Here is a 23,667-nt window from a genome sequence, read left to right on the forward strand (position 1 = left end):
ACTGTGTTTTATGTCTAATAAAGGTGAGGCAGAATTAGCAAAATGTTTCAGACAGAATATCTTCAGTTTTGTTGATTAAATACACGTTAGCAAAATATATTAGAGCTTTTTATTAACAGTATTACAATGTGGCTAAACTTTTGTGTAAAACAAGCCAGTGACAAGATATATTGAAAATATTTTATAATGTTAAAATATTTCTACAAAGCCACTTTAATAAGCAAAGTCAAAGTCAAGTATAAAATAAATCATTTGTAGACTTTCCATTAAAAACATAAACAACACAAACAATTTTTAACCAAACTATAAGCAGCAACATTGTCCTGACCAATGGCGTGAGTTTGGGGCGTGGCTATCAGTTGTTCCAGCCAGTGGAAAATGGGGGCATGTCAGAGTCAACAATGAAAAGTCATTGTTTTTAGTTTGATGACAATGATGGTACATAAATTGCAACATTTAAACCTTCAAACTGTCTTTGAAACAACTGCTTGCTGCATGACGTTGATGGTTGTTGATGCCTGCCATCTCATTCCAGAGGTTTTGGATCTCTGGAATGAGATGGCAGTCATCAACAACCATCAACGTCATGCAGCAAGCGCTTCCTAATACACTTTCTCAGATCACTTCAGTCTAACATGGGGAATGAATATCTCTGAGACTGCTTTTCTAACAGCAAGTCTTGCTGTCCTGGCCGCTGCCGCATGATGAGATGGTTGTTCCATTTTTCTGTTTGAGACCTTGTGATTCTGAGAGGCGTGAACATGTGGAAGCGCGAGATGTTCGGAAAGACAGATTATCCTCAGCAAAAGCCGTCTCCAGCACCAGCAGCAGAGATTGTTTAAGCTTCATTTTAAACTCCTCGCACATGAACACATAGAGAATGGGGTTCAGACAGCTGTTGAGATGAACCAGGCAGTAAACGAATTGTCCTATTTGACTGATTACTTTTTCAGTGTCACTCCACCCATTTTCGTTTGCAATTACGAGAGACAGTTGTTGAACATGAAAAGGAAACCAGCATATGAAAAAGGCCAGGATTACAGATATAATGACCCGGAAAGGCTTTAGCTTCTTTCCTCTTTTGAGACGTTTGGCCCGCACTCCGATAGCAATGTATGAAGATGCAATGATCAGAAAGGGGATGAGAAAGCCCACTATAAACCTGTATATGAACAGAGACTTTGTGATGCTTATATGACAATCATAGGAACATTTTTTATTCTTCCCTGAGCGGAAGAGGACGAATGGGATGCTGCAGCAAATGGCTAAAACCCACATGAGTGTACAGATGATCCTGGCTTTTACCAGAGTTCGTTTGTTTTGAGCCCAAACAATCACCCAGGTGGACAGGCATCGGTCCAGACTGATGGCAGTGAGCAAAAAAATGCTTGCAAACATGTTTAGAACTGACACGAAGGATAGAACTTTGCACATGAAGTCACCAAAGAGCCAAACCCTCTTGTTAAAGGCATGAACTATGTTGAGGATGATGACTAAGATGAATATGAAGTCTGCAATCGCCAAGCTGAGAAACCAAATGGAGTTGACGGTCGTCTTCATTTTGTAGCCAGTCACATATATGACAAGCCCGTTTCCAACAAAACCCAGAGCAAGGACGACAAAGTATATGAATATATTGAAAATTTCCATGTTTGAAAACTCTGAGTTGTTGAGCTGTGGACCTGTTATATTCTCAAATCCCGAACTGTTGTTCGCTACACAGAGAAAAGAGAAAGACAATGGTTTATGAGAGAAGTAACATTTCTGATTCTTTTCTTTTGAGTTTTGAACTGAAAATTTAATCTACTAGAAGGATTTGTTGACAAATTCAACTGAGCTCACTCAGTCATCCTGTTAGTGGTTAACTAGGCCCATTACGGCCAACAAATGAAATAAAAATAATTGCAACTTTTTAATCTCACAATTTGTTTGTTGACTTGTTTTTCTTTTGCAATTCTGAGAAAGAAATCAGAATTTTCAAGATATATAATTGTGAGATATAAACTCAGAACTGCATGAAATAAAAACAAAATTACATCTTGTAATTTTCTTCCATGGACTAAAAAATAATGCAACTGCAATCTAATATATTATTGTGACGAGTGGGGGGAGAGATGTGGGAACAGGAGTGAAGCCGGTGGAGTGATTGTGACTGCTCGACCCACCGGTCTCGAGTCCCACGGAGGACATGGAAGGATATAAACTGGAGCTACGACGGTGAAGGACGAGAGAGGACCAGGCCTGGGCTTTAGTTTGTGTTTGCTTTTTATTTGTGTGCGACAGTCGTCCGCGAGGGGCTGTTGCGCTGTTTTTTTGTGTTTATTTTGTTATTAAAGTTTCTGTTTGATTGTCTGCCGGTTCCCGCCTCCTTCTTCCCTATGATTATGGAGGTTTTATTGCTACAGTGGTGCCGAAGCCCGGGAGAAGGAGGGACGCGCTGCTGAAGATCCCTCGCCGCTGTGGTGAATCCGCGGTGCCAGCGAGCAGGCGAGGGAGTGTGCCGCCATGGACACTCAAGGTGGTGGGCTGGAGCGAGTTTCCGGGGACAGGCGAGCTTGCTGCCGGCCGTCCGGGAGCGGGATCGGAGGAGCTGGTGCCATTCGCCAGGGAGCCGTAGCCTGCTGCCATCCACCGGAATGGGGAGAAGCAGGGAACGGGGGACTCCTGCCCGCTGCCCAAAACCGGAGGAGCTGTCGCCATCCACTGGGCGGTGGAGGAGTGTCTTGCCATCCACCGAGGGCCGTCCAGTGCCACCGCCAGGCACCACAGAGGAGATCACCCAGCTGGTGGAGGGCCAAGCGGCAGTGCGTCTGGGAACCGGATTTTTTATTTTATTTTTCTCCTCTCTCCCATCTCTCGTCTCTGTCGCTCCTCCTTCCATCTCCTTTTCTCTCGCCTCATCTGTCCTACCCCCAGGTTCCTGCAGGTCCCCCCCGGAGGGAGGGGGGATGGGGAGTAGAGCGTAGTCTCGGGAGTACCCCCCTGGCCTGCTGAATTTGTTGACGTCTCACAATTCTAACTTTTTTTCACAGAATTGTGATTTGTTTAAATTTTACAATTCTCAGTTTATATCTCGCAATTTTGTATTTTGTTCTCAATATTCCAAGGACAAAAGCCAGAACTGTGCGATAAAAAGTAGCAATTGCCTTTATAATTTTTTTTTTTTTTTTTTTCTGTAGCAGAAACAAGCTACCATTGTCAACAGCTCACTGGAAGGAAATAAAATGTTAGTAATGATTTTAATTTCTGCATAAAGCTGTTGTATGTCTTCAAAATATGTTGTCATTTTATTATTATTATTATTATTATTATTATTATTATTATTATTATTACAGCTTTGATTTTTTGTATGAATCTTGTTATTGTTCAATTTAACACTTTATTATTGTTCAGAAATTTTACACATTTCTAGTCATTGTAAACCATGCTCAAGATAAAATCATCTATTTCTCAAAATGATGGGGAACAAATGTTTGCAAATTGAGAGTTTATAATACGAGGAGATACTCATTCTTACACCAGGGGGCATCATGTCCTGTTTAATTAAATTACATATAAAATACATAGTTTATTTTGTAAATCATTTTGTTCTAAAGCAAAAGCATACTTTTTCTCAAATCTTCCACTTTTAACCCAACATAAGTATTATTATTATTATTATTTTAATTATTTTGCTGTCTACAGTTTAAATTACAGATGTTAGATTAAAAAGACTGTCAGCAAAATCTTGCTGCACAATTCACATTAACTGTAAAACTACAAAACACTAGCCAGTATAGAACAGGCAAGACTCTAACTCATAAACAATATTTTATTGATGTTCTGAATGCAATACTGCTTGCAGCCAATTCTGCATGTAAGCAAATAGTTTTTTGCATTAATACAGTTGCCAAATGTTGCATCCTGTATGACCATAGCATTTTTAACCACTACTGCCTTGCATGGCGCACACTGCATGTTACAAAATTTTCAGAAATATTTTGTTTGTCGTTTCATCTTAAAATAGGGTTTTACATTAAGGAACAACAACAGGTAAAGATGATGAGATGGTTTTTAGATGTCAGTTGGATTAGAGTCTAAGCTTTCAACTCCATTGAAGTCTGAATGCTGCTTAATCTTGATCAAATCAACCATTCAGAAGTATTTGAGATAAAGAAACCAAACCAAAGGTTTGGAGTAATCAAAAGATGCATGCCATTTAAAAAAAAAAAAAAAAAAAAAAAACAGCATTAAAACAAACATAAAATCCCCACATCGGCCGGTTCTTTTTTAAAGAGCATCACATCTGTCTCAGTAAAACCTAATTTTGCCTGCTATATAGGTTTAAAAAGTACATCAAACAGGAATATTGCATAGATAAAGTTTCTTACCCATTGTTAGTCCTTCCCGTCTGTTCTCCCTTCAAGTGTGCTATCAAAGCTCCCAACGTCTTTGCATGAACAACTGGTGGATAGTTCCCCTCAACTTATTGAAAAAGAGAGTGGGGAGGAGTGATGATGCAACAAGGGAACTATGCTTCTGTAGAAAGCAATTTTTAAAAAAAAGCTTTCAAAGGAAAAAGTCTTCAAAGGGAATCCAGAACAGAAACATGGTTATAACTGTTTATTAACACAATAATACAAAAATGAATAAATAAATAAATAAAAAATACTTATAACAACAGCGAACAAAATGAAAGGGACAGTAGATAATTCATTCTGCATTTTGGCACTGGTGTTTTGAGCCTGAAATGCAAATTTGACTGACCACATTTATTTATAATATACATTAGTTTATCTTTATTTTTGAATGTTTAAAAGCAGCACAGATAGCGCCATCTAGATGCATTATTTTCTTTCTCCTTATTTGTAATTCAAATTGGATAAAAGCATCTGCGAAATTAATAAATGTGGACCTATGAAAGGGGTGAGCTTTTATGTGAGGATTTCCAGTCAGGATTTAGACCGTATCATAGTACTGAGACTGCTCTCCTTAGAGTTATAAATGATCTGCTCTTATCATCAGATCGTGGGTGTATCTCTCTATTAGTTTTATTGGATCTTAGTGCTGCGTTTGACACAATTGACCACAACATTCTTTTGCATAGACTTGAACACTTTGTTGGCTTCAGTGGAAGTGCATTAGCATGGTTTAAATCGTACTTATATGACCGCCATCAGTTCGTAGCAGTGAATGAAGATGTATCATATCGATCACAAGTGCAGTATGGAGTACCTCAAGGCTCAGTTCTAGGGCCGCTACTCTTCACGCTTTATATGTTACCCTTGGGAGATATCATCAGGAAACATGGTGTTAGCTTTCACTGTTATGCTGATGATACGCAGCTCTATATTTCCTCGCAGCCCGGTGAAACACACCAATTTGAAAAACTAATGGAATGCATAGTCGATATAAAAAATTGGATGACGAGTAATTTCTTACTGCTAAATTCAGAAAAAACAGAGGTGTTAATCATAGGGCCTAAAAACTCTACTTGTAATAACCTAGAACACTGTCTAAGACTTGATGGTTGCCCTGTCAATTCTTCGTCATCAGTTAGGAACCTAGGTGTGCTACTTGATCGCAATCTTTCCTTAGAAAGCCACGTTTCTAGCATTTGTAAAACTGCATTTTTCCATCTCAAAAATATATCTAAATTACGGCCTATGCTCTCAATGTCAAATGCAGAAATGTTAATCCATGCATTTATGACTTCAAGGTTAGACTATTGTAATGCTTTATTGGGTGGTTGTTCTGCACACTTGGTAAACAAACTACAGCTAGTCCAAAATGCAGCAGCAAGAGTTCTTACTAGAACCAGGAAGTATGACCATATTAGCCCGGTCCTGTCCACACTGCACTGGCTCCCTATCAAACATCGTATAGATTTTAAAATATTGCTTATTACTTATAAAGCCCTGAATGGTTTAGCACCTCAGTATTTGAATGAGCTCCTTTTACATTATACTCCTCTACGTCCGCTACGTTCTCAAAACTCAGGCAATTTGATAATACCTAGAATATCAAAATCAACTGCGGGCGGCAGATCCTTTTCCTATTTGGCGCCTAAACTCTGGAATAACCTACCTAACATTGTTCGGGAGGCAGACACACTCTTGCAGTTTAAATCTAGATTAAAGACCCATCTCTTTAACCTGACATACACATAACATACTAATATGCTTTTAATATCCAAATCCGTTAAAGGATTTTTAGGCTGCATTAATTAGGTAAACTGGAACCGGAACACTTCACAAAACACCGTACTTTCTACATCATTAGAAGAATGGCATCTACGCTAATATTTGTCTGTTTCTCTCTTGTTCCGAGGTCACCGTGGCCACCAGATCCAGTCTGTGTCCAGATCAGAGGGTCACTGCAGTCACCCGGATCCAGTACGTATCCAGACCAGATGGTGGATCAGCACCTAGAAAGGACCTCTACTGCCCTGAAAGACAGCGGAGACCAGGACAACTAGAGCCCAGATACAGATCCCCTGTAAAGACCTTGTCTCAGAGGAGCACCAGGACAAGACCACAGGAAACAGATGATTCTTCTGCACAATCTGACTTTGCTGCAGCCTGCAATTGAACTACTGGTTTCGTCTGGTCAGAGGAGAACTGGCCCCCCAACTGAGCCTGGTTTCTCCCAAGATTTTTTTCTCCATTCTGTCACCGATGGAGTTTCGGTTCCTTGCCGCTGTCGCCTCTGGCTTGCTTAGTTGGGGTCACTTCATCTACAGCGATATCATTGACTTGATTGCAAATTAAAACAGACACTATTTCAACTGAACAGAGATGACATAACTGAATTCAGTGATGAACTGCCTTTGACTGTCGTTTTGCATTATTGGGACACTGTTTTCCAAATGAATGTTGTTCAGTGCTTTGGCGCAATGTATTTTGTTTAAAGCACTATATAAATAAAGGTGATTGATTGATTGATTGATGTCATTCAGGCCAGTTTTTCATCTAATCATATTCAAAATGGACTAAAAGCACCTTAATGGCTCCATATGGTTCACTAATAGTCATCGTAAGTCACATGGTATGGATACAGGTATTTGTATTATGATAATACAAGTAAAAACCTGGTTTGTATTCAGGAAAAAAGTTATATGCCCCTGCCTAAGACCTGAGGACAGGTGAGGTGATTGATGGCCAGAGCGAGGTTTAATATCATTAAACATCATACATATCTTTAATAAGTTGCTTTCAAGAATTTAATTTTCATTTTGTTATTGTTTAAAGTGTTCTAAGTGTTCTAACTTGGAACTTCGGAACACAAAGTTTGTTGCATCAATGATTAACGCCCCTGTTAGCTTTAACCCTAATTATACACACTTGAACCTAATCAAGCTCTTACTAGACACACCAATCTTCCAGGTGTTTTAAGGCCAGTTGGAGCTAAACTTTTCAGGACATTGGCCATCCAGGATGTAGTTTGGAGACCCCTGTCCTACAGAGTTATTAGTTTGCACATGCTTTTTGATCATTACAAATAATAATGTAAAATGATTTTCTTAGAATAGGAGATATGCTTTCTCTCGCATCACAAACATTATCAGTAGTTAAGTATGTGGTCTTGAAGAGGACCCTTTTTTCTTTAATTTGGACTCGGTCTTGGACTTGGACTCGAAACTTTTGGACTTGGACTTGACTTGGACTCGAACCTCTTTGGACTCGGTCTTGACTCGGTCTCGACTAGTCCTGGACTTGGACTTGACTTGGACTCGACAAAGCCGGACTTGACTATAGCTCTAAGCTGAAGTATCTGGTTCATGCAAGAATCCATTTGTCTTTATTTACATGTGAATCACAGAGTTTTCATTTTTGAATGAACTGCAAGTTCAGCTAACCATTCACTGTTACTGTGTAGGTTAAAGTGAGAGTTATTAGTCAGTTTTTTTTTTTTTTTTTTTGCTGAGATGTATACTTTGCTCAGTGAGGTATACTGAGACCAGCATATTGTGCTATTGTGCTTTAATTGGACGGAGGATGAACTCGCCGACGTCCGGGCCGCCGCAGCCCAGCGCGTTCCGCTACCTGAGCCTCGGGCACAAGCCACCCACCTGTTACCCAAGATGACAGCCGATGACGACGTGGAGGCCTTCCTTCAGGTCTTCGAAAACACCGCCCACCATGAGGGATGGCCCGAGGACGAATGGGCACATGCGCTTGCACCCCTCTTCACCGGTGAAGCACAGAGGGCTTACTTCTCGCTCCCCTTGACGACTGCCGACAACTATGCCGAAGTTAAGCGAGAGATCCTGGCAAGGCTTGGCCTCTCCCCTGTGTGCGCCGCCCAGCAGTTCCATGAATGAGAATACAAGCCCCGGGTGCCAGCCCATGCCCATCGCCCAGCATTGGTTGCTGGAGGGAGACCCAGGTACCAACACAGGTAGCGGAATGAGTGGTTGTCGATCGCCTCCTTCGCGCACTACCTCGCGCCCACTGACAGGCTTCCTGCATGAGGAACCCAAGTAACGTCCGGGAACTAGTGGAGGCGATTGAGCTGGCTGATGCTGTCCATCACAGTGGGGCAGGGGACCGGCTGCCGCCATTCCCCCGGAGGGTGGTCCAGGAGCGATGCCCACTCAAAGGCACTGCGCGGCCAGTCAGCAGGCCGACGGCTCCCCCACCGCAAGATGCGCCCATGCCTGGAGGCCGAAGTAAAGCAGTTCTGCCAAGCCTGTCGCAAAGCGACTTACAAATGAGAACAATAGAAGCAGTCAGGTCAACAAGAGAACAACAACAGTATACAAGTGCCATGACAAGTCTCAGTTAGTCTAGTATAGAACGCATAGCCAGGTGTGACGAATCAATGGCTTAGCTGGAATCACCAGTAGTTCAGTCTTTGTAAGGTTAAGCTGAAGGTGATGGTCATTCATCCAGCTAGAAATGTCACTCAGACAGGCTGAATTGCGAGCAGCTACCGTCGGGTCATCTGGCTGGAATGAGAAGTAGAGTTGGGTGTCATCAGCATAGCAGTGATAAGAAAAGCCATGCTTCTGAATGACAGACCCTAAAGATGTCATGTAGATGGAGAAGAGAAGTGGTCCAAGTACTGAGACTTGAGGAACCCCAGTAGCAAGGTGGTGTGACTTTGAAACATCACCCCTCCAAGACACACTGAAAGATCTGTCAGAGAGGTAGGACTTAACCCACAGGAGAGCAGTTCCAGAGATTCCCATCTTTCCGAGGGTCGACAGGACAATCTGGTGATTAACATTGTCAAAAGCAGCAGACAGGTCCAGTAAGATGAGTACTGAGGATTTTGAAGCTGCTCTTGCTAGTCGCAGGGCTACAGTAACCGAGAGCAGAGCAGTCTCAGTTGAGTGGCCACTTTTGAAGCCAGATTGGTTGCTGTCCAGGAGGTTGTTCTGTCCAAGGATCATAGAAAGCTGGTTGAACACAGCCCGCTCAAGTGTCTTTGCAATGAATGGAAGAAGGGATACCGGTCTGTAGTTTTCAAGAAGCGCTGGATTTAGAGATGGTTTCTTGAGCAGTGGGCTTACCCGAGCCTGCTTGAATGCTAAGGGAAATGTTCCAGATTGAAGAGAAGAGTTGATAATGTGAGTAAGTGAAGGTATGACTGAAGAAGAGATCGCTTGAAGGAGGTGAGTGGGGATAGGATCAAGTGGACAAGTAGTAGGATGATTGGACAGGAGAATTTTGGTGACGTCCATCTCTGAGAGTGGGGAGAAGGAGGATAAAGAGTGTGCATTGGTCATTGTGAAGTTGTCCTCAGTCTGCAGTGTGGAGAATTGGTCACTGATCGATCTTGTCTTATTTGTGAAGAAAGCTGCAAAGTCATCCGCTGTAAGAGTCGATGGAGGAGGTAGAGGCGGCGGATTAAGAAGAAAAGAGAAAGTCTTGAAGAGTGTCCGAGCGTCACAGCAGCTGTTAATTTTGTTGTGGTAGTAGGATGTTTTAGCTGTGAAGACATTTGCAGAGAAGGAAGAGAGGAGAGATTGATACACACTGAGGTCCGTAGAGTTTTTGGATTTCTGCCATTTCCTCTCTGCAGCCCTGAGTTTAGAGCGATGTTCACGGAGAACCTTGGACAGCCAGGGGGCAGATGGGGCAGTGCGTGCTGGTCTAGACAACAGTGGGCAAAAGTTGTCCAAGCAAGATGTTAAAGTGGAGCAAAGAGTGTCCGTAGCACTGTTCGTGTCCAGAGCAGAAAACTGAGAGAATGGTGGAAGAGAGGATGAAACCACAGCAGATAGGCGAGATGGAGAGAGTGAGCGTAGGTTCCGTCGACAGGTGACCTGCGTTGGAGTGTGTGCCACTTCAGGAGTAAGTGCTAGGTTAGCAGTAATGAGGAAGTGATCAGAGGTGTGCAGTGGAGCAACTGAAGAGGTGTCCACAGAGCAACAGCGTGTGTAGATGAGGTCCAGTTGGTTGCCCGATTTGTGAGTCGCTGTAGTAGACACTAGCTTGAGATCAAATGAGGTGAGCAGAGTTTTGAAGTCAGCAGCCTGGGGTTTATCTAGGTGGATGTTGAAGTCACCAAGCAGTACCAGAGGAGAACCATCTTCAGGAAAGTTTGATAGCAGCACATCCAACTCCTCCAAGAAGTTTCCCAGTTGACCTGGAGGACGATAAATGACAGTAATGGCATGTGATTCAAATGAACCAGTACCTGCAGGTGATGGCTGAAGATCAAATTTCCATTCTTTGGATATAAGGAGACCCGTACCTCCACCCCTCCCAGTGGTACGAGGGGTGTGGGAACAAGTGAAATTAGTGGAGAGGGCTGCAGGGGTGGCAGTATCTTCAGGTTTGATCCAAGTCTCTGTCAGTGCCATGAGGTTGAGACCGGAATGAGTAGCAATAGAAGAAATGAAGTCTGCTTTGTTAACTGTATGAGGTGAGATTATGTTGCATTAAAATAGCCAACAAGATTTAGCCAGAGTTTCTAAACATTTTCCCAACAGAACAAATTTAGTCATAGGTTCAACATTTTCACTTGTATAATGCAGTTCATGACTATTTATACTGTTGAAGGATGACTATAGTTTAGTTTCCCAAAAAGAGGACATGGTGCCGGCAGGACGGGGCGAGTGGTTGGTTGAGGGTTAGAGTAATGCCCAAAGTGCCCAAAGTAGTGCAATCTCAAATATCAAAACGAATATTCAAATATGTCATTTCCATACCTAATATACATATTTTACAGTCACTGTTAAGCATATTTATCATAAACACTGCTAAAAAGCTTCCTACCAGTGGCCGTCCTTCACAAAACTAAACATCTAAGAAGTTTTATCATAGGTAGAATGCTAAATGTTTCAATGCAAGCATTTCTGTCCAATGTAATTTATACAAGATTTTAAACCTTTAATCCATGGTGGAAAATCAAGCCATGGCAGCCCAATTCCATTGAAAAATAAAAAATTGTTCCATTACACATTCAGCATTTTTTTCTTTACATTCTGATTGGTCAATCGCAGCATCCAATGGTCTTATTTTCCTCAGTTATAGGTTGTATACATCAGTCCGCTCATTCAAAGTAAAGGCCCAAAGAGAATAACCACAGAAAGACAAGATTGATCAGCGAGTTATTCTGACTAATCTGGGGGAGATACACAACACAACAAACTTTTTTATTTGTCATTTATTTATTTGTCTTGCTGCATTTTATGATGAAAACTAAGTAACAGTAAAGTGACATTTTGCTAGTATTACCATGAAGTTCCCATTATTACTTCTGACTGTTCTCTGAATATTCAAAACATTGTTTTTTAAAAAATCTTTTGAAATAAATTAGTTTAAATAAAACATTCCATTTTATAATTATGTAAACACTATGGGAATGTAAATTTTTAATTACCTGTGAATTGTTTTACTCAGTGGGCTAAGACCTCAATATACCTGCCCCTTACCAGTGTATTTAAACAGTGGAGAAAACATTTTATTATAGTGTGGTTTTACTTGAAGAGATGTTCTCTGTTTGGTTTTACAACACACATTATACACAGTCATGCTCCACCCCACATAGCAAATGTCTTCTGGTGTCACGGTTCGCAGATTTTCTTGCTCATTTTGTGTGTACTGCACTGATCTGATTGCCTATCAGCGCCAGCTGTGCTGATGAGCAATCAGATCAGTCGCAGGTGTGTCTCGTTTATTAGCCCTATATGTAGGGCTGTGTCAGTCAGTTTCAGTGTCAGATCGTTGGGTTTGCTGCCTCTGTTCTGATCTCTGTTCTGATCTCTGTTCTGATCTCTGTTCTGATCTCTGTTCTGATCTCTGTTCTGATCTCTGTTCTGATCTCTGTTCTGATCTCTGTTCTGATCTCTGTTCTGATCTCTGTTCTATGCAGTTCTGGTCCTGCTCTGGTCCCACTCTTGGTTTGCTCAGAGATCCAGCTTATATGTCTGATTGAACTGTGGTCTGCCTATGTTTGAGGATCGTCGCAGCACATCATATTTCTGGTCTGCCCTGCTTGGAGTCTACACTGCAGTTGTCGTGTTTCCTAGGACCTGCTTGTTGCCCGTTGTATGCCGGCAATTCCGTTTGGTCTACTGACTGTTTCATTAAACCTTTACTACTGCTACTGGATTCTGTTGTATGATTCCTGACATCTGGTCCAGATCCAGGCCACACAATGACTTTTCCCTCGGCCCAAGTACTTTAAAGAATGACGGCCCGGAAGTGGTCTAGAACTGGATTAAAGACTCGGGCCACACATGGGCCATAACCGGCCCGAATTCTCAGCCTTAGCTGGCCCTGATCTGGGCCAAAACAATTCTCAGCCTTGATTAAACCAGAATCCCCAAATCTGAATCATACTTGAGCCTTATATAGCCTAGCCCCAACCCAGACAGCAAGCAGTCTTGGCCCAGATCTAGCCCGAATGGATTTCACAAGGGCCGGATCTGGGCCAACATTATATTGCTGTCTGGGAATTTTAATATTTCATATTATTACTTTGTATATTACTATGATCGCAATTATTCATTTTGTGACATGCTTTAACCCACACATCATGTAACTGTGCAATAAAAAAAAGTATTGCATTGGTTTTTCTATTTATTATTATAAAGAACAAATCAACCAATAAAGAGTGAGTGCATAAAGTATAATTATTAATTGTAATAATTTATTCCGGATTTTTTTTTTTTTATAACAAAAGAGCAGTACCACAGTAGTCCAAATGACGATGCATTGCAGTTGCAGTCCACTCTGGCAGAATATAATATTAGTATAAGGAGCAGGGCACAATTTAAGTTGTTAAACGCTGAAAATATTATCCCGATCCACTCCCTGAAGGCGCACATTGCTCATTAAAAACACGCATCACTGGAAACACGGCATGTCACAATCTCTGATGAAACCGACGAGAGCCAATGAGCGTTTGATATCGCTGCCGTTAAACTTGTTGTAAAACTCCTTAATGGCACATTTTATATAGTTACTATAGCGACAGAGGAAGGAGATACATATCGCCAATGAATGCGTTTTGAATTTGGATCTGTTCCTCACACCAAGTATAAAATGGATACAGGATTTAAATAAAAATAAAATACTTTCATGATCATTTTATTTAATGCTTGTGTATGACAGCATTCTAATAAAAATGATATGACCCCACTCCATTATAGATCAGTGTGTGTCAAACAACTAAATATTACATGACAACGTTTAAATATTCTCTCTCTTTCTCTTTCTTTTCATGTAAGGATTCTAAGATTATTTGTACCAAGAATAATAATATAACATTTAATAAAATTCTTAATTTTATTCAATTTTATTCATTTTAACAATACTACACTTCATTCAAATGTATGTGATCATTTAACCATTCTCATTCAATATTGTATTTATCTTGTTTATCATGGGTCACATAATATGCTGCCAGATATTAGCCTGATTTGGGCCACACATCACTGGACTGATCTGGGCCACACTCCTCCCATCAACAATCGGCCCTCATGTTGTTTGCCAGATCCCCACCGTGCCATCATTACCACACATGGCCCAGCTCTGGCTGAAGGGGTACATGACATTGCTGACAGTTTAGCAGTTGCTGTTTTTTACAAGTTGCTATATAAGGACTATAAAGTATAAACATACTGTATTAGATACAGGTTCATCACTCGAGGACCAGTTTTCTACATATCTAACAACTCTATTGGGTTTTCATGTCCTGATTGTTCTTTTGCGTCTGCCTTCAGATGTCCAGATGATCTTTGGCAAACCCATCTCCAGCACCAGCAGACTGTTTAAGCTTTGTTTTTATTTTTATCACACATGAACACATAGAGAATGGGGTTCAGACAGCTGTCACAGTCTTCAGCTGGTGTGCCCTGGATGGCCACCAAATGACATGTCTTTCTGTGAGCACATGGCTTGTGTTGTGTTTGTTTGGTGTCATGTGCTCGCTCCTGTCTGTTGTCTGACCCCGCCCATCTTGTTACCTCATTATTGTTTTACTGTAGTTGCTCCATCTGTGTTTCTTTCTTTCTTCTAGAATCCATTCTCCTAAACTCCACTCACTTGTTCTCTTGTTACCTAATTCATTAATTACTTTATCCCAGCTGTGCCTTTGATGGCTGTATGCACTGTGCTCAGTTTTGTTTCATTGTTGAGGTTACTCTGGTATTTTCCCTCTTCGGGGTGGTTTCAGTTGTGTTTTTGTTTATTTTGGTGAGTTATAAAGACTCCTCCTCTGCCTGCACTTGAGTCTTTGCCTCTTATGAGCTGTGACAGAACCAGGCATATACTGACAATCATTGCCATCTTGTATGCTTTGGTACTCCTGCCATTTACTATGCTTTTAAAACAAATCTGGCAAAACATGTTATGGAAACCAACATGTGAAAAAAGACAGAATTACAGTTATGACTCTGAAAAAGCCACCCTTTTGAGGTGTTTGATTCGTTCTCCAATCACTATGTATGAAGATGCAATGATCAGAAAGGGGATGAGAAAGCCCACTGTAAATTCATATCTTGTCAGAAATGTAAAAGTAAACATAGAAAAAGCATAGAAAGAAATGCTGCAGCCAATGGATGAAAGCCACACAATTATACAGATGATCTTGGCTTTAAGTAAATTTTGTTTATTTTTAGCCCAAACAACCATCCATGTGCACAGGCATTGGTCTAGACCGATAACTGCAAGAAAAAAATAAAAAAATACTAGCAAACAGATTTAGTGTTAACATTATCTGGAGAATGTATCTCATGAAGTAAAGGTGTCATTGGCCCAAAACCGAAAGATCTGTGATAGAAGACAACATGAAGAGTAAGTCTGAAATCGCCAAGTTGAGAAACCAAATTGAAGTTTACGGTCTTCATTCTGCAGCCAGTCAGAAATATTACAAGCCCACTTCCAATGAGACCAACTACAATGGTAACAAAGAAAAATATTTGAAAGATATTAATGCTCGTAAAATCCTCTTGCTGCATAGTGGTGTTATGTGTTGTGTCTGCCGTCATGTTTTCGGCTTCAGAACTTGTGTTTTCTGCACAAAAAGAAAGAGAGAGAAAACTTGTACCGACTGATGAGCACCAGCTTATCATTGTTTTTTTTTTTCTCATGTGCATAATTGTTGTGTGCAATGGCCAACACTGAATTTTTCTTTTGCATTTACTACACTCTGAAAGTAAAAACATAAAAAAAAAAAAAAATTGTAATATGATTTTTACGTAATACGAATATATTGTAATACCCATTTTTTTGAGCTCTTGATGTGCTGGGACAAGTCTTGATCTGTTTCTGTCTTCTCGGTCCTGTTGACAGACTGGTGGTTTTACACCAGACAGCAAAGCCTGGTATTACATCACAAAAGGCTAAATTGTCATTATTACTGATAAGGGCCTAAAATGTGGCAGCATCGGCACACTGATGTTTTTTTACTAGTTGCTAGATAAAGACTATAAACATACTGACTGAAATGGTTACAGGTGTATACTACAGTCTTTCCTGCCACACTAGAATGTTCTTGCTGTTTGATGCTGTCTTGGATGGACTAAGAAGTAAAAAATAAGCATCAATTGTTAGAAGCACAAAGACAAGTATGCATGTTCACTGTTTATCTTGATATTTCAGTAGCAATACTGAGATGTTGATCTAATTAACTTTTTCTTGAATTTTTGATGTGTTAAGAAAAAAAAAGTGAAAAGTGAAAAATATACCCAAATATAGATGAAACATATGATCATTGCAATGCATTTAAGGCAGATTTAACCCATATGTTCTGGTCATGTACTAAACTGAGACAATTTTGGTCTTCAATATTTGAAATTTTAAACCGCATTTAATTTAAGAATTCAGCCTTACCCAATAATGGCTTTGTTTGGAGTTACAGATGACGACATTCACATAACTAAAGATAAAGAAAATGCCTTGGCGTTTGCAACATTAATAGCTAGAAGAACAATTCTCATAGAGTGGAAATCACCAATGCCACCTAAATTGTCACTATGGCTTAGTGATGTAATGTTTTTCTAAAAACTTAAAAAATCAAATATTTTCTCAGAGGATCAACCAGAACTTTTTACAAGACATGGGATCCTTTAATAATCTATATAGAGAAGAATGTACTCCTCCAACTTTGAGCCAACAACCCCCCTACATTGAATACATTGACCCCTCCCCTTCCCTTATAGGTTTTTTGTTTGTTTGTTTGTTTTAATTATTTTTTATTTATTTATTTATAAATTATTATTTTTTTGTTTTGTTTTGTTTCTTGTTCTTTATGTTATGGGTAGAACATTTAAAAATGAATGCCTTTGAGAGTGCCTCTGTCACTGAATACTTTCAATGTACCTTGTTCTGATAAAAAAAAAATATATATATATAAAAAAAAAGTGCATTGAAAGCAGTGTTGGGCATCATCTCGCTTTCTGATTGGATATTGTTTTGTTTCACGTGATAATCTGCAGATCGTGCATGCATTTGTCCTCGGGGTTCCCCCCACACATCAGGATTTCTGATCGTAAATATTAAACATGTTGAGAAAAAATAGTAATTTAGAAAATGTCTTTTTAACTAGCACAACACTGATTGAAAGTGTATTTTTTCACATTTATGAGATGTATTCAAACATTGTTGTAAAGCAAAAGCAAAAACACATTTTAGTTCATTATAAAACCAGACATCCACGTAAATGAGAAATGATACAAAATACAATTATCAATTTCTTGACTATCTAGTTAATGAGGTATGCATCCTATTCATATATATGGCACATTATATCTATAATTTTTATATTTTTCACCAGCTTCCATCTTACAACATAAAAAAACTAAAACAAATGAAGAACATACTATTAATATTTTGATGAAATGCATGTGCTTTATTTAAATACACATGTGGTATTGTGAACATTTAATCTAAGCCTCAAGTGTCACAGACTGGGTCAGACTGGGTCCGGTTCCAGACTGGGAATGAGATTTGTGTTGGGATTGGGAATGTTGCGAGACGAGACCCAGATGTTCCTCTGCGAAGGCGCTCTCGAACACCATCACCAAAGACCCCTTGAGCTTTTTCTGAAAACCTTCACACATGAATATGTACAAGAAAGGATTCAGGCAGCTGTTCAAGTAAGCAAGACTGACTATGAAGAGCCCTATCTGGTCAAAAACGTTCTTGAAGCTGGTCAGCTCATCTGATGGGTTTGTTTCATTCTTTTCATGCAACCACACTTCGAGGAACCGGTAAACATAAAATGGAAGCCAGCAGGAGAAGAAGGCCAGGATTACAGATAGGATAATACGAAAGGGTTTTAGTTTATTGTCTTTCCGGAGGTGATTAATTCGTACCCCGATCGAAGATTATGACAAATGGGATGAGGAAACCCACTACAAAACGAAACACAACCTGCAATGTTATTGTGTGGACAATGAAACCGAACATTTTGGCTCGTGACGTCAGAGCGTGCACCATCTACTGGAAACTTTTTCAGGCTTCTGATTGGCCAACATGGCTTTAAGGTTGAGATTAATATCACCACCTGTTGACTTGGCTTGCTCTCGACGGAGCTTTATAGCATGCTGTTGCATTTTCAAGTGGACATAGATTTGTTTAAAAGGCAAGAAGGATTTTTTTTTTTAATTAAAATACCTGTTTACATGTGGACACGGCCTAGAAAAAGAAAAAAAGAAAAAAAAAATCTTCATTGTTTATCTAGATATTTCTGAGAAAATGTGAAAGATTTTTAAAGAAGCTTTCACAATGTTGTTTAATGCAACTGCTATGTCATTTTAGTCAGAAAAACTGCCACTTACTCATTTTGCTCTTTATTTGTTGAAGAGGCTGAAAGAATATACACAAAAATTATTAACCAAAATCTCTTTCTGTAACTGAACGTAATCAAATCTGATTAATTTTCAACATACATAAGGTGCTTCAAGTGATGGTTAAGGGCTGTTAAAGGCATGAATTATAACCAATTTAATTAATTTCAAAGCATCAAGGAAATAAATGTAAAGAAAAAAAAAAAAAACTAAAGAAGCTAAGAAACAAAACAAACTCTTTAACAAAACCAAAACAATAAAAAGTTGATAAATTAATAAAAACATATTGCCAGAAATGTTAAACCTGCGAAATATTTAAATTAAAAAGAGCTTTAAGTAAAAGGTCATTAATCTTACCGGTTTTCTGAATAGTACTGTGAGTTGATTGGTCTAGTCACTACTGGTTCCTAACACTTGGTTAAATATCTTCTTAACGGTAAGAGATGATGACTTATTCATATTGACAGGAAACAGAAATAATTTGGAGAAGTGATGCTCTCTGGAGTCCGTCCAAGTCACATTGTAATGAAAAAATCAATTTATCCAAAATGCATTAGTGGGGCATTTAGATGTTCAGCTCATTCTCAGTAAATCACGTCATTTTATACCCCGTGTAGTCGTGACTTATTATGGATATAATTATAATGAATACCTCACATTTTAATATGAGTTCTTCATGTTAGCTGCCCTCTGATTAAGGTATATATGTGCCCTTATAGCATCCTCTATTTAGTTTCTATTTTCCTCCACACATTGCTTTCAACGCCTGCTTTAGCTGCACTCGCCATAAAAGGAAAAGTATTTCATTAATGTCAACTGCTCAATGCATTATTGATTTGATTACACAAACACACGTCAGCCTCTGTAATAGTGCTTTTGGCGCAGGGCTGGTATAGACAGTGATAGACAGACAGGTATATATCGAGATATATATATGGTATAGGTTTAATGTTGTGACTGTGTTTTATGTCTAATAAAGGTCAGGCAGAATTAGCATACAAATTGTATTCATAAAAAACTAAGACCAAATGTTGTAGACAGAATGTCTTCAGTTTTGTTGATTAAATACACGTTAGCAAAATATATTAGAGCTTTTTATTAACAGTATTACAATGTGGCTAAACTTTTGTGTAAAACAAGTCAGTGACAAGATTATGTGAAACTGAAAGATATCTTGAAAATATTTCTACAAAGCCACTTTAATAAGCAAAGTCAAAGTCAAGTATAAAATAAATCATTTGTAGGCTTTCCATTAAAAGCATAAACAACACAAACAATTTTCAACCAAACTAGAAGCAGCAACATTGTCCTGACCAATGGCGTGAGTTTGGGGCGTGGCTACCAGTTGTTCCAGCCAGTGGAAAATGGGGGCATGTCAGAGTCAACAATGAAAAGTCATTGTTTTTAGTTTGATGACAATGATGGCACATACATTGCAACATTTAAACCTTAAGACTGTCTTTGAAACAATATGGTTTTGAACCTCTGGAATGAGATGGCAGGCATCATCAACCGTCAACGTAATGCGGCACGAGCTTGCTAAAACACTTTCTCAGATCACTTCAGTCTAACATGGGGAATGAATATCTCTGAGACTGATTTTCTAGCAGCAAGTATTGCTGTCCTGCCCACTGCCGCATGATGAGATGGTTGTTTCATTATTCTGTTTGAGACCTTGTGACTCTGAGAGGCGTGAACATGTGGAAGCGCGAGATGTTCGGAAAGACTGATGATCTTCAGCAAAAGCAGTCTCCAGCACCAGCAGCAGAGATTGTTTAAGCTTCATTTTAAACTCCTCGCACATGAACACATAGAGAATGGGGTTCAGACAGCTGTTGAGATGAACCAGGCAGCTAACAAATGGAGCCATTTGATTGATTACTTTTTCAGTTTCCTTCCACCCATTTTCGTTTGCAATTACGAGAGACAGTTGTTGAACATGAAAAGGAAACCAGCATATGAAAAAGGCCAGGATTACAGATATAATGACCCGGAAAGGCTTTAGCTTCTTTCCTCTTTTGAGACGTTTGGCCCGCACTCCGATAGCAATGTATGAAGATGCAATGATCAGAAAGGGGATGAGAAAGCCCACTATAAACCTGTATATGAACAGAGACTTTGTGATGCTTATATCGCAAACATAGGCACATTTGTAATTCTCTCCTGAGCGGCACATGACAAATGGGATGCTGCAGCAAATGGCTAAAACCCACATGAGTGTACAGATGATCCTGGCTTTGACCAGAGTTCGTTTGTTTTGAGCCCAAACAATCACCCAGGTGGACAGGCATCGGTCCAGACTGATGGCAGTGAGCAAAAAAATGCTTGCAAACATGTTTAGCACCGTCACAAAGTTAGCAAACTTGCACATGAAGTCACCAAAGAGCCAACACTTCTTGTTAAAGGCATGAACAATGTACAGGATGAGGATTAAGATGAAGATGAAGTCCGCAATCGCCAAGCTGAGAAACCAAATGGAGTTTACGGTCGTCTTCATTTTGTAGCCAGTCACATATATGACAAGCCCATTTCCAACAAAACCCAGAGCAAGGACGACAAAGTATATGAATATATTGAAAATTTCCATGTTTGAAAACTCTGAGTTGTTCAACTGTGGACCAGTGATATTTTCACATCCCGAACTGTTGTTCGCTACACAGAGAAAAGAGAGAGACAATGGTTTATGAGAGAAGTAACATTTCTCATTCTTTCCTTTGAGTTTTGAACTAAAAATGTAGTCTACTAGAATTATTTGCTTGACAAATTCATCTGATATAGTTCACAAGTGTAACTCACTGAGCTCACTCAGTCATCCTGTTAGTAGTTAACTATGGAGGCCCATTACGGCCAACAAATGAAATAAAAATACTTGCTACTTTTTAATCTCACAATTTGTTTGTTGACTTGTTTTTCTTTCAATTCTGAGAAAGAAATCAGAATTTTCAAGATATATAATTGTGAGATATAAACTCAGACCTGCATGATATAAAAACTAAATTGTGAGATTACATCTGGTAATTTTTCTGCCGCGGACTGAAAAATACTGCAGTTGCAATCTAATAAATTTTATCAAAATTTTTTTTGATAATCTGAATTTGTTGACGTCTCGCAATTCTATTTTTTTCTTCTCAGAATTTTGAGTTTGTTTATATATTACAATTCTCAGTTTACATTTTACAATTTTGTATTTTGTTCTCAATATTCCAAGGACAAAAGGAAGAACTGTGCGATAAAAAGTTGCAATTCCCTTTTTCATTTCTTTTTTTTCTTTCTTTTTTTTTATCCTGTGGCAGAAACAAGCTAACATTGTCAACAGCTCACTTGAAGGAATAAAAAAAAGTTAGTAATGATTTTAATTCCTGCATAAAATATGTTTTAATTTATTATTATTATTATTATTATTATTATTACAGCTTTGATTTTTTTATATTAATCTTATTATTGTTCAGTTTAACACTTTATTATTGTTCCGAAATTTTACACATTTCCAGTCATTGTAAACCATGCTCTAGATAAAATCATCTTATTTCTCAAAATGATGGGGAACAAATGTTTGCAAATTGAGAGTTTATAATACGATGAGATACTCATTCTTACACCAGGGGGCATATCATGTCCTATTTAATTATATTACATGTAAAATACATAGTTTATATTGTAAATTACTTTGTTCTAAAACAAAATTATACTTTTTCTTAAACCTTCCACTTTTAACCCAACATAAGTATTATGTAATTTAATAAGTAATTTAAATTACAGCTGTTAGATTAAAAAGACTGTCAGCAAAATCTTGCTACACAATTCACATTAACTGTAAGACCACAAAACACTAGCCAGTATAGAACAGGCAAGACTCATAAACAATATTTTATTGATGTTTTGAATGCAATACTGCTTGCAGCCAATTTTGCATGTAAGCAAATAGTTTTTGCATTAATACAGTTGCCAAATGTTGCATCCTGTATGACCATAGCATTTTTAACCACTACTGCCTAGCATGGCACACACTGCATGTTACAAAATTTTCAGAAACTATAATTTTAAATATTTTGTTTGTCATTTCATCTTAAGATAGGGTTTTACATTAAGTAACAACAACAGGTAAAGATGAGATGGTTTTTAGATGTCAGTTGGATTAGAGTCTAAGCTTTCAACTCCAAGTCTGAATGCTGCTTAATCTTGATCAAATCAACCATTCAGAAGTATTTGAGATAAAGAAACCAAACCAAAGGGTTGGAGGGATCAAAAGATGCATGCCATTTAAAAAAAAAAAAAAAAAACAACAACAAAAAAACAGCATTAAAACAAACATAAAATCCCCACATCGGCCGGTTCTTTGATCTGTCTCAGTAAAACCTAAATTTGCCTGCTATATAGGTTTAAAAAGTATATCAAACAGGAATATTGCATAGATAAAGGTTCTTACCCATTTTAGTCCTTCCCGTCTGTTCTCCCTTCAAGTGTGCTATCAAAGCTCCCAACGTCTTTGCATGAACAATTGGTGGTTAGTTCCCCTTTACTTATTGACAGAGAGATTGGGGAGGAGTGATGATGCAACAAGGGAACTATGCTTCTGTAGAAAGCAATATTTAATATCAGCTTTCAAAGGAAAAATCTTCAAAGGGAATCCGGAACAGAAACATGATTATAACTGTTTATTAACACAATAATAAACAAAAATGAATAAATTTTTATTCAAAAATGAATAAATAAATAAAAAATACTTATGGCAACAACAACCAAAAATGAAAGGGACAGTAGATAATTCATTCTGCATTTTGGCACTGGTGTTTTGAGTCTGAAATGCAAATTTGACTGACCACATTTATTTATAATAAACATTAGTTTATCTTTATTTTTGAATGTTTAAAAGCAGCACAGATAGCGCCATCTAGATAACTTTTTCTTTCTCCTTATTTGTAACTCAAATTGGATAAAAGCATCTGCTAAATTAATAAATGTGGACCTATGAAAGGGGTGAGCTTTTAAATCATTCAGGCAAGTTTTTCATCTAATCATATTCAAAATGGACTAAAAGCACCTTAATGGCTCAATATGGTTCACTAATAGTCATCTTAAGTTGCATGGTATGGAAACAAGTATTTTTATTATGATAATACAAGTAAAAACCTGGCTTGTATTCAGGAAAAAAATGATATGCCCTTGCCTAAGACCTGAGGACAGGTGAGGTGATTGATGGCCAGAGCGAGGTTTAATATCATTAAATGACTTACATATCTTTAATAAGTTGTTTTCAATTCATTTTTCAATTTGTGTTCTAACTTGGAACTTCGGAACACAAAGTTTGTTGCATCAATGACTCACTCTTGAATGCTCACAAAAGAATTCCAGTCCACAGTCCACTAGACTACAACATAAATAGTAATGTATTTTTTAGTTTCGTCGTGCATATATACAGTCATGGCCAAAAATATTGG

At 38.7% G+C, this 23,667-nt stretch overlaps 2 protein-coding genes across 4 annotated transcripts; both read right to left on the reverse strand.

The window, feature by feature from the left end:
• Positions 1-95: 95 nt before the first annotated feature.
• LOC128029466 (C3a anaphylatoxin chemotactic receptor-like) lies at positions 96-4,629 on the reverse strand. 2 transcript variants are annotated; one of them, XM_052617265.1, is made up of 2 exons: positions 4,371-4,629; positions 96-1,715 (listed from the first exon to the last, which is right to left on the reverse strand). In XM_052617265.1, exons 1-2 carry the CDS (start codon positions 4,372-4,374, stop codon positions 667-669), a joined length of 1,053 nt encoding a protein of 350 aa, XP_052473225.1. In that variant the 5' UTR covers positions 4,375-4,629; the 3' UTR covers positions 96-666. The 2 variants fall into 2 exon arrangements, with proteins under 2 accessions (XP_052473225.1, XP_052473224.1); XM_052617264.1 differs by lacking the exon at positions 4,371-4,629 and adding an exon at positions 2,166-2,257.
• LOC128029467 (chemerin-like receptor 1) lies at positions 96-22,744 on the reverse strand. Of its 2 annotated transcripts, XR_008187396.1 has the most exons (3): positions 22,656-22,744; positions 19,678-20,881; positions 96-462 (listed from the first exon to the last, which is right to left on the reverse strand). XR_008187396.1 is itself a non-coding variant. In XM_052617266.1 (2 exons), the coding sequence occupies exons 1-2, from the start codon at positions 22,657-22,659 to the stop codon at positions 19,833-19,835; spliced, it is 1,053 nt and encodes a 350-aa protein (XP_052473226.1). In that variant the 5' UTR covers positions 22,660-22,744; the 3' UTR covers positions 18,499-19,832. The 2 variants fall into 2 exon arrangements, 1 of the variants encoding a protein (XP_052473226.1); XM_052617266.1 differs by lacking the exon at positions 96-462 and having other exon boundaries at positions 18,499-20,881.
• Between the last annotated feature and the right edge of the window lie 923 nt (positions 22,745-23,667).

The sequence above is a fragment of the Carassius gibelio genome, chromosome A15, assembly GCF_023724105.1.
Source record: "Carassius gibelio isolate Cgi1373 ecotype wild population from Czech Republic chromosome A15, carGib1.2-hapl.c, whole genome shotgun sequence".
Classification (NCBI taxonomy): domain Eukaryota; kingdom Metazoa; phylum Chordata; class Actinopteri; order Cypriniformes; family Cyprinidae; genus Carassius; species Carassius gibelio.

Excerpts from the sequence above, each read along its gene's own strand:
- LOC128029466 (XM_052617264.1), bottom strand. The coding sequence starts at position 2,190 with ATGTCCTCCGTGGGACTCGAGACCG. Across the intron at positions 1,716-2,165 it reads CTCCGTGGGACTCGAGACCG|CGAACAACAGTTCGGGATTT; the intron begins GTGGGTCGAGCA and ends TTCTCTGTGTAG.